An 8,801-nucleotide genomic window follows, 5' to 3' on the forward strand; every position below is an offset into this window, starting at 1 on the left:
CTGCCAGAGGGATGTCTGATTGCCAGCTTAGGCCCAATCCCCCAGGAAGCAGGCCTAAGCCAGCAGGTGATCATTCCCTGAGGGGTCCCAGACTGCAAGAGGGCACAGGCCGGGCTGAGGGACTCCCCGACACCCTGAGTGCACAAATTTTTGTGCACCAGGCCTCTAGTGTAAGTTATGTTGAGCTGAGACAAATAAGCAGCGGGAAATCCAGGAAAAGCACACCGCCCCCCCCCTCCTTTTCTACCTAAAGGCAAGATATAAATTCTCCTTTTACTGGAAGCAGCCTCTTAACTCAGACACAGCACCAGAAGAATCTGCAAACAAACTACTCCATTAGTTTCCTCACATATATTTACCTTCCTGCAACCTGCCACCCTGAGGAGGCTAACACTGCTTTCCTTTGTCCTGTTATTTCTCTACAAATTTATTGGTCTTTGTTGAAGGTACTATATAAGTCAGAACGCTAAGCCTCCAATTTGAGCTACTCTTCATTTTAGTTTCTCTCAAGTGTCATGTGCTGCATGTGTTAATAAATTGTTCTTTTTCTTATTAATTTTTTGTTAGAATCCTATCTGAAAACCTAAGATAGGTAGAAGAAAAGTTTTACCCCAGCTAGAGTGGTATGAAAGGCAGCTCATGGAAGCTTGAGAAAAGAAGAAAAAGCTTGGAATCACTGCCACCAGAGATATAAAAGGAAGTTAAGGGATCAAAAATTGAAGTTTGTTTACCAAGCAGCTCAAAGAGCCCTCTTTAAGTCAGAGTAAGACTTTGGAGTAGAGCCAATCAACCTGGTTCAACAGCCCAGAACAAAGAGAGGAGTAAAGGTATTGATAAGTTTCCCAAGGACTGGAAACTAACAAGGCAGGTACTAGAAGAAGTCCTGATGGAACCTATTACTTTCCTAGGGTTGCCATTAAAGAGTACCACACACTGGTTGGCTTAACACCATAGAAGTTTATTGTCTCACAGTATGGAGGCCAGAAGTCCAAAATTAAGGTGTGGGCAGGACCCTGCTCTTTTGGAAACTTCTAGAGGAGGATTCTTCCTTCCTTTCCCAGCTTCTAGCAGCCCAGGCATTCCTTGGTTTGATAGATTGGAATTCCAATCTCTCCTATAGCCATCTTTCATGTCTTCACATGGCATTTCATGTGTGTGTGTATGTGTTTACAAATTTCCCTCTAATTATAATACCAGTCACATTGGGTTAGTCCCACCCTAATGATTTCAACTTAATTTCCCAATAAGGTCATACTCACAGGTAGGACTTCAACATATCTTTTTGGAGGGCACATTCAATTCATAACCTCAAGTAACTTGGAGAGTTAAGGAGAACTCAGCAGAAATGATTAAATGAAATCTTACTGGCCTGGCTGAATAGGAAGATAAGCCAGAATGGGCTGGGCCACAGGACGGGGGAGAAGAGTTAGGGAGGGTGCTAGAAGTTTTGAAAGAAGCCTTGTTAAATCACTGCCAGAAAATCTATTGAAAATCTAGGAGAAAACACATTAACATGTTAGTAATGGTGGGACCAGTGATGACTTTCTTTACACACTCTGTACATTCCAATTTTCTATAAGTAGTGCACAACTTTTATAACGAGAGCAACAATCATTATTTTTAAAATAACTATCCAGTAACTTCCACAATCCTCTTTTGTGCTTACAGTTGAGAGTATAAAGGTAAACAGAAAAATACATATATAGGATAAAAACATGTAATAAAATAAGAAACAAATGTATGCTGACCTACTCTGCATTCAATAAATACTTACAAATAAATGCAGAGTAGAAAAAAAGTGTGGCTTTCATCTCAAACAGATCTAAATTTAATCCCAACACTCCCATTTGCCAGCTAAGCAATAATTAGTGAGTTACTCTAAAGATTTGTTTTCTCACTTGTAAAAATAGGACTTTAATCTCCATCTCACCAAGCTGTTACAAGAGTCATATGAAAGCATTATGTGAAGAGGCTAGCACAGTGTAAATACTTAAAAGTTTTTTTTAACATTTCCACTATATTAATAAACTTGCATATACAACCTATGATTTTAACAGACAGACAGCATAAAAACACTTGACGACTGGGACCTGGTCAGGTGAAGAGAGTAGTAGCATGGGCAGAGTCAGAGAAGACTGCCTCAGTTTTCTGATACAGAAAAGTGAAGGATATAGTACTTACTGGAAAGAGGAATTATGCAATTGAAGTGAATGTGGATTCCATACATTTGTCAAGTTTCAGAAAAAAATGAGATAAGCCTCAATGGTGGGATATCCACGCTATGTGCCTATAGCACCAGTTAGAACACTTCAGACGGCAAGTAACCAAAATGCAACTAAAATCGCCTCATACAAAAAGGCAGCAATAATCTCAGATAACAAGTAGTTTGGGATTAAGGGAAATTCCAACAGTTTGATGATGCCAGCAAAGACCATGTTTTTTCTTCCTTTCCACTGTTACTGTACTCTCCTCAGTTACAAGACAGCTGCTAATATCAGAAAAGAGCTGTGGCTTTCCAAATACCTTTTTTTAGAAGCTACAAAAATATTCCCCAGAAAGTTTCCCCACCTTGGAAAACTTCCCAACCTATCTCATTGGCCAGAATTACCTCACATGGGACTGCTTCTCCTGAAGCACATAGAGGGCGGACACCAAACAGTTCAATTGGAAAGATCCAGAAGAGAAGCTGAGAAGTGGGGCAAGTGGCTAGAAAGGCAACCAACAGGATCTGCCATATCTGTCTACAGGACATACAGGGAGATGAACAAAACACAAAATTGGAGTTCTGAATGGATAGTACTGATGTACTACGAAGGATCACTATGAAGTTAAAGAAGAGGGCCAAGAAATGGGTGTCCCTGGGACATAGGTAGGGATTCTTGGACCAGGGAAGAATAGCCATGATCACTTTCCACCAGTCACTGGTGGGATGACTAAAGATGCTAATGGGCTCAACCAAAAAAACGGCCGGAGACATGAGACAAAAGAACAAGAAAAAGTGTGTAGGTGCACTCCATCCAAAGCATTGTAGAATGAGATATCTCCAGCCCCATAATCTAGGAAAATGCCTACCCGGTGGAGAGCTGGCTCTAGCCTGGTGGGACTCACAGGGGAGCCTGTTAGGGGCCAATAGCCAGCAGGACTCCAACAAATAGCCCAGATGCCCACATGAGGAGACATTTCTGCGTTATCAACAATCCCCATGACGTCCTCCTGACACACCCCCACAGCAATCTCCTGGGTATCTCGGTTCTCAACTTCCCAGTAATGTTTCCCTAAAGGGAAAACGTTCTTTCCCAAAACACATGGTAAGTGTTGAAATTTCTCCACAAAGTGCGTGTTCTGCTGAGGAGTCCTCCATCCAGTAAAGTAGTTCCATGCTGTAGAAAGTAATGGCCTAGAATTGGCAGGTGCTCCATTTTTCACATACCTTCCTTCCTGGGAGAAGACAAGGTGGGGATGACCTGTGTCTTCAGCTGCACTGACAGCCACTGCAGAGAAAAAGAGAGCTGAGATAAATAATGCAAGAGCTTACCACCATCCCTCCTCCAGAAACACCCATCATTCCAGTTTCAGTTTCATCTTTCTCCTCCTAACATGTACTGTCAGGCCTGAGACACCTCATTGCCTCTCAACTATCCCTCAGGTGGGACACTAGCAACCTGAAATCCTCATTTCCCTCCTGCTGCAAAAGACTAAGACCTAGAAAATAGGGAGCTCATTAGATTACGGCCATAAGACTTCACAACCAGCAAAAAATTTGGAGAAATATTAACAAATTATGACTTGTTGAATCAGAACTAGACCAAGACTGTTGACTGGCTGGTCCTTTGTACAGGTACACATGAATGTCATCATTAACAAGGTTTCTCTTTACTGGTTCCAGTTGTTCACTGGACATCTCCACAGGCCCCCAACAGATAACTCAAAACAGAACTTACTATCCTAAGTCTCCTTCCACCCACTTGGGACGAGGCCCCCTACAAATGCAGATATCATTGTCTTCTATGTCTCTAAGGTATAACAGCCTTACCTCCACCCAAATACCCACACTTTGACATCTTGCAGTTATTTGACTCTTCTTTCCCTCTAACCCTCAGTGACTAATTTGTCACCAAGTTCTATCAATTCTACCTCCGAAATATCAGTCGGGGTCTTTTCCTCCTCTCATTCTCACCACCACTGTCTTTACTCAGATCTTCAGCATCTCTCACTTTAACTTTGTCTATAACATCCTCCCTGGCCTCCCTGCCTCCAAATTCTCTTCCCTCTGACTCTCCATGTCTCTCTAGTTTGTCTTATTTTTAAAATCATGAATGGATGTTGTGTTTTGACAAATGCTTTTCTGCATCTATGAGCTTATCATATTTTCCTTTTTTAGTTTGCTACTGTGGTAAGTTACATTTATTTTTTTCAAATATTTAAACCATTTGGTTGTGATGTATTATCCTTTTAATATGTTGTTAGATTCAGTGTGCTAAAATTTTTAGAATTATTCTATGTTCATAGGACACACTGATCTATAGTTCTCTTGTAATGTCTTTGATTTTGGTGTTATGGTAATACAGGCTTCATAGAATGAATTGGGAAATACTCTCTCCTCTTCAATTTTTTTGTAAGAGTTCATGTAGAATACATATTTATTTCTTAAATGTTTGGTGAATTCACTAGTAAGGCCATTTGGGAAGGTTTTTAACTATACCACCAATATCTTTAATAGAAATTAAGTTATTCCAGTTATCTGTCTATTCTTAAGCAAGCTTTCCTTATTTGTGTCTTTTAAAGATTTTGTCCATTTCACCTACGTTGTCAAATGTATCAGCAAAAAGTTGTTCATAATATTCACTTATTATCTTATTAATATCTGTAGAATCTGTAGTGATGTTGCCTCTCTCATTCTTTTTTTATTGAGTTTATTGGGATGACATTGGTTAATAAAATTATACAGGTTGGTGCTGGCCTCTCATTCTTGATATTAGTAATAGGTATGTATCTTCTCTTATTTCTGGTCATTCTAGTTAAAGGTTTATTAATAAAATCAATCTTCTCCAAAAATTAGCCTTTGGTTTCAATAATTTTTCTGTATTCTATTGCAATATTTCTATTTCCATTCTTTTAATTGCTTGCTTTATTTGCTCTTCTTCCAGTGTTTTAAGGTGGGAACTGGACACTGAATTGAGAACTTTCTTCTTTTCTACTATAGGTTAGTGCTATAAATTTCTCCTCAAGGATTGCTTTAGCTGTACCCCATAAATTCTGATTTGTATTTTCCCTTTCATTCAGTTCAAAGAACTTACTATTTCCTTTTTTATTTCTCTTTTAATTCCTGGGTTATCTAGAAGTATGTATTTAGTTTCCTAATATTTGGGACTTTTCCATGGACATTTTTGTTACTAATATCTAACTTAAATGCATTATGGTCAGAAAACATACTTTGCATAAACTGAATTCTTTTTAATTTAATGAGATTTGTTTTATGGCCTACCTTGGTGTATCTAGTTAAAATGCTCCATGAACGCTTTTTAAAAATGTGTATTCTGGTGTTCTATATATATATATCAGTGAAATAAAGTTGGTTACTAGTGATCTTCAAGTCTACTCTATTTGCTGATTTTCTGCCTACTTGTTCTAAAAATTATTGAAAGTATTAAAACACCAGCTATAACTATGGATTAGTCTATCCTTCCTTGTAGCTCTATTAGTTTTTGCTTAATATATTGTGAAGCTGTTATTACATGTATAAATGTTTAAAACTATTATGTCCTCCTGATGAATTAACCCATTTATCATTAGGAAGTTACCTTTTTTATCTCTGATAATATTCTTTGCTCTGAAATCTTTGGTATGAATATAGCCACTCTAGATTTCTTTTCACTAATATTAGCATGGTGTATCTTTTTCCATTGTTTTACTTTTAACATGTATTTATATTTAATGTATTTCTTGCAGCATACAGTTGAGTCTTGCTTTTTTATCCAATCCAATTAATCTCCATCTTTTAATTAGGATATAAGACAATTTATATTTAATAATAATATGATTGGGTTTGTATCTATCATCTTGTTATATGTTTTCTTTTCATTTTACTTTTCAATTACAGCTTACATTCAATATTATTTTGTATTAGTTTTAGGTGTACAGCATAGTGGCTAGATAATCATATACTTTATAAAGTGTTCCCCCAGATACTCCAGGACCACCTGGCACCATACATAGTTACTACAGTATTAGTAACTATATTCCCTATGCTGCACTTTACATCCCCATGACTATTTTGTAACTATCAATTTCTACTTCTTAAATCCTTCATCTTTTTACCCAGTGCCCCAACACCCTCCCCTCTAGCAACTCTCAGTCTGTTCTGTGTCCATGAGTCTGTTTTAGTTTTATTTGTTTATTTTGTTCTTTGGATTCCACATATAAGTAAAATCAAATGGTACTTGTCTTTCTCTGACTTATTTTACTTAGCATAACACTTCCTAGGTCCATTCACACTGTTGCGAATGGTAAGATTTCATTCTGTTTTTTTGGCCAAATAATATTCCATTGAATATATGTACCACTACTTTTTGTTGTTGTTGTTGCTGTTGTTGTTAATCCTCACCGTAGGATATTTTTTCCATTGCTTTTTAGAGAAAGTGGAAGGGAGGGAGGTTTGGGGAGGCGGGAGAGGGAGAGAAACATTGATGTGAAAGAGGTGCATCAACTGGTTGCCTCCTCTTCCCCAACCAGAGCCAGGGATCGAACCTGCATCCCAGGTATGTACCCTTGACCAGGAATTGAATCCTTGACCATTTGGTGCACGGGACCTGTGCTCTAACCACTGACAAACACCAGCCATGGCTATTCCACTACTTTTTTATCCACCTGTCTCTTGATGGGCACTTGGGTTACTTCCGTATCTTGGCTATTGTAAATGAACATAGGGGTGCATATATTCTTTTGAATTAGTGCTTTGGATTTCTTTGGATATATATCCGAAAGTGAAATGGCTGGGTCATAAGGCAGTTACATTTTTTATTTTTTGAGAACCCTCCACACTATTTTCCATAGCACCAATTTGCATTCCAACCAAAAGTGCATGAGGGTTCCCTTTTCTCCACATCCTCACCAACACTTGTTGATTTATTGACATTATGACAAGTGTAAGATGATACTGTGGTTTTAATTTGCATTTCTCTGACAGTGACTTTAGCATCTTTCATGTCTATTGGCAATTTGTAAGTCTTCTTTGGAGAAGTGTCTATTCAGTCCTCTGCCCACTTTTTAATTGGATTGTTTGGGTTTTACTTAATTATTTACTTATTTGTTGAGTTATATGAGTTACTTATAAATTTTGAGTATTAATCCCTTATTGAATGTCTCATTCACAATTATCGTTACCCATTCAGTATGTTGTCTGTTTTATTGATGGTTACCTTTGTTGTGCAAAAACTTTTTCTTTTGATATAATCCCATTTGTTCATTTTTGTTTTTTGTTTTCTTTGCCTGAGGAGATATATCAGAAAAAAAATACTGCCAGAGATTTTACTGCATATGTTTTCTTGGAGGATTATGTTTTTTGAGTCTTACATTTAAGCCTTTAATCCATTTTGAGTTTATTCTTCTATGTGGTGTAAGAAGGTGGTCTAATTTCATTTTTTGGCATGTATCTGTCCAATTTTCCTAACACCATTTAGTTACCCCCTTGTATTTTCTTGCCTCCTTTATGAAATTTTAATTGCCCACATAGGCGTGAGTTTATTTCTGGGCTCTCTATTCTGTTCCATTGATCTCTATCTGTTTTTATGCCAGTACCATGCTGTTTTGATTACTATGGCCTTGTAGTATAGTTTATCAGGTAGTGTGATACCTCAATATGTCTTCTATTTTTCCTATTTGTTCTTTTTTCTGTCTTCTTGATTTATCAAATATTTTTATGATTCCACTTTATCTCCTTTGTTTTAATTATCTGTTTTATTTTAGTGGTTGTTGTGAGGCTTACAAGAATCTACCTTCAAGTGATATTATACCACTTCACATATAACAACTGTTTAATAGTATACTTCCATTCTTCCCTCCCAACGTTCATGCTATTATTGTGTGTTTTACTTGTGTTACAAACTCCACAATGTTATTGTTTTGTCTGTCCGTTTAAACATTCAATTACTGTATTAGTCAGGGTACCAAGGGAAATAGAAGAAATAGGATGTGTGTGTACATTCAGAGAGAAAGATTATAAAGGTATTGGCTCACATGAATATGGTGACTGGAAAGTCCAAATCTACTGTGTATGGGCAGGCTCAAGACCCATGGAAAATTGATGCTCCAGTTGAAAGGAGCAAAACTGCTGATGAAGTCCACAGGCAGTCTACTGTAGAATTCCCTCTTGCTCAGGGCCGGGGCGGAGTGGTCCAGCCTTCTGTTCTAGTTAGGCCTTCAACTGATTTGATGAGGCCCACCAACATTATGGAGGACAATCTGTCTTACTCAAGTTTCCCAAGTTAAATGTTAATCTCATCCAAAATACTCACAGCAACAACCAAAATAATACTTGACCAAATATCTGGGCACCCAGTGGCCCAATAAAGTTAACATGTAAATTAACCATCACTATTTACTTTTAATGATATTTAAATGACAAAAATATATATATTTAGTTATATCATTATCATTTCAGATGATATTTTAATCCTAGGTTTTTCTTTTAGTTCTTTACAGATTTTGTTCACCTGCATTGTTTCCCATGAGATATGTCATGTCATCTTTATCTTTGTTCCCCTATAACATGTTCTTTTTATCCTGTTATATTAAAAATTTTC

At 37.4% G+C, this 8,801-nt stretch overlaps 1 protein-coding gene across 1 annotated transcript in view; it reads right to left on the reverse strand.

Moving 5' to 3' along the window:
* Positions 1 to 937: 937 nt before the first annotated feature.
* LOC102774476 (E3 ubiquitin-protein ligase TRIM4-like) overlaps positions 938 to 8,801 on the reverse strand; it is a 20,706-nt gene continuing 12,842 nt past the window's right edge. Inside the window, 1 exon segment of the mRNA XM_015563271.1 lies at positions 938 to 3,491. Coding sequence (XP_015418757.1) covers positions 2,905 to 3,491 — 587 coding nt within the window. The 3' untranslated portion in view covers positions 938 to 2,904.

Source organism: Myotis davidii, unplaced genomic scaffold, assembly GCF_000327345.1.
Source record: "Myotis davidii unplaced genomic scaffold, ASM32734v1 scaffold2559, whole genome shotgun sequence".
Taxonomy (NCBI): Eukaryota; Metazoa; Chordata; class Mammalia; order Chiroptera; family Vespertilionidae; genus Myotis; species Myotis davidii.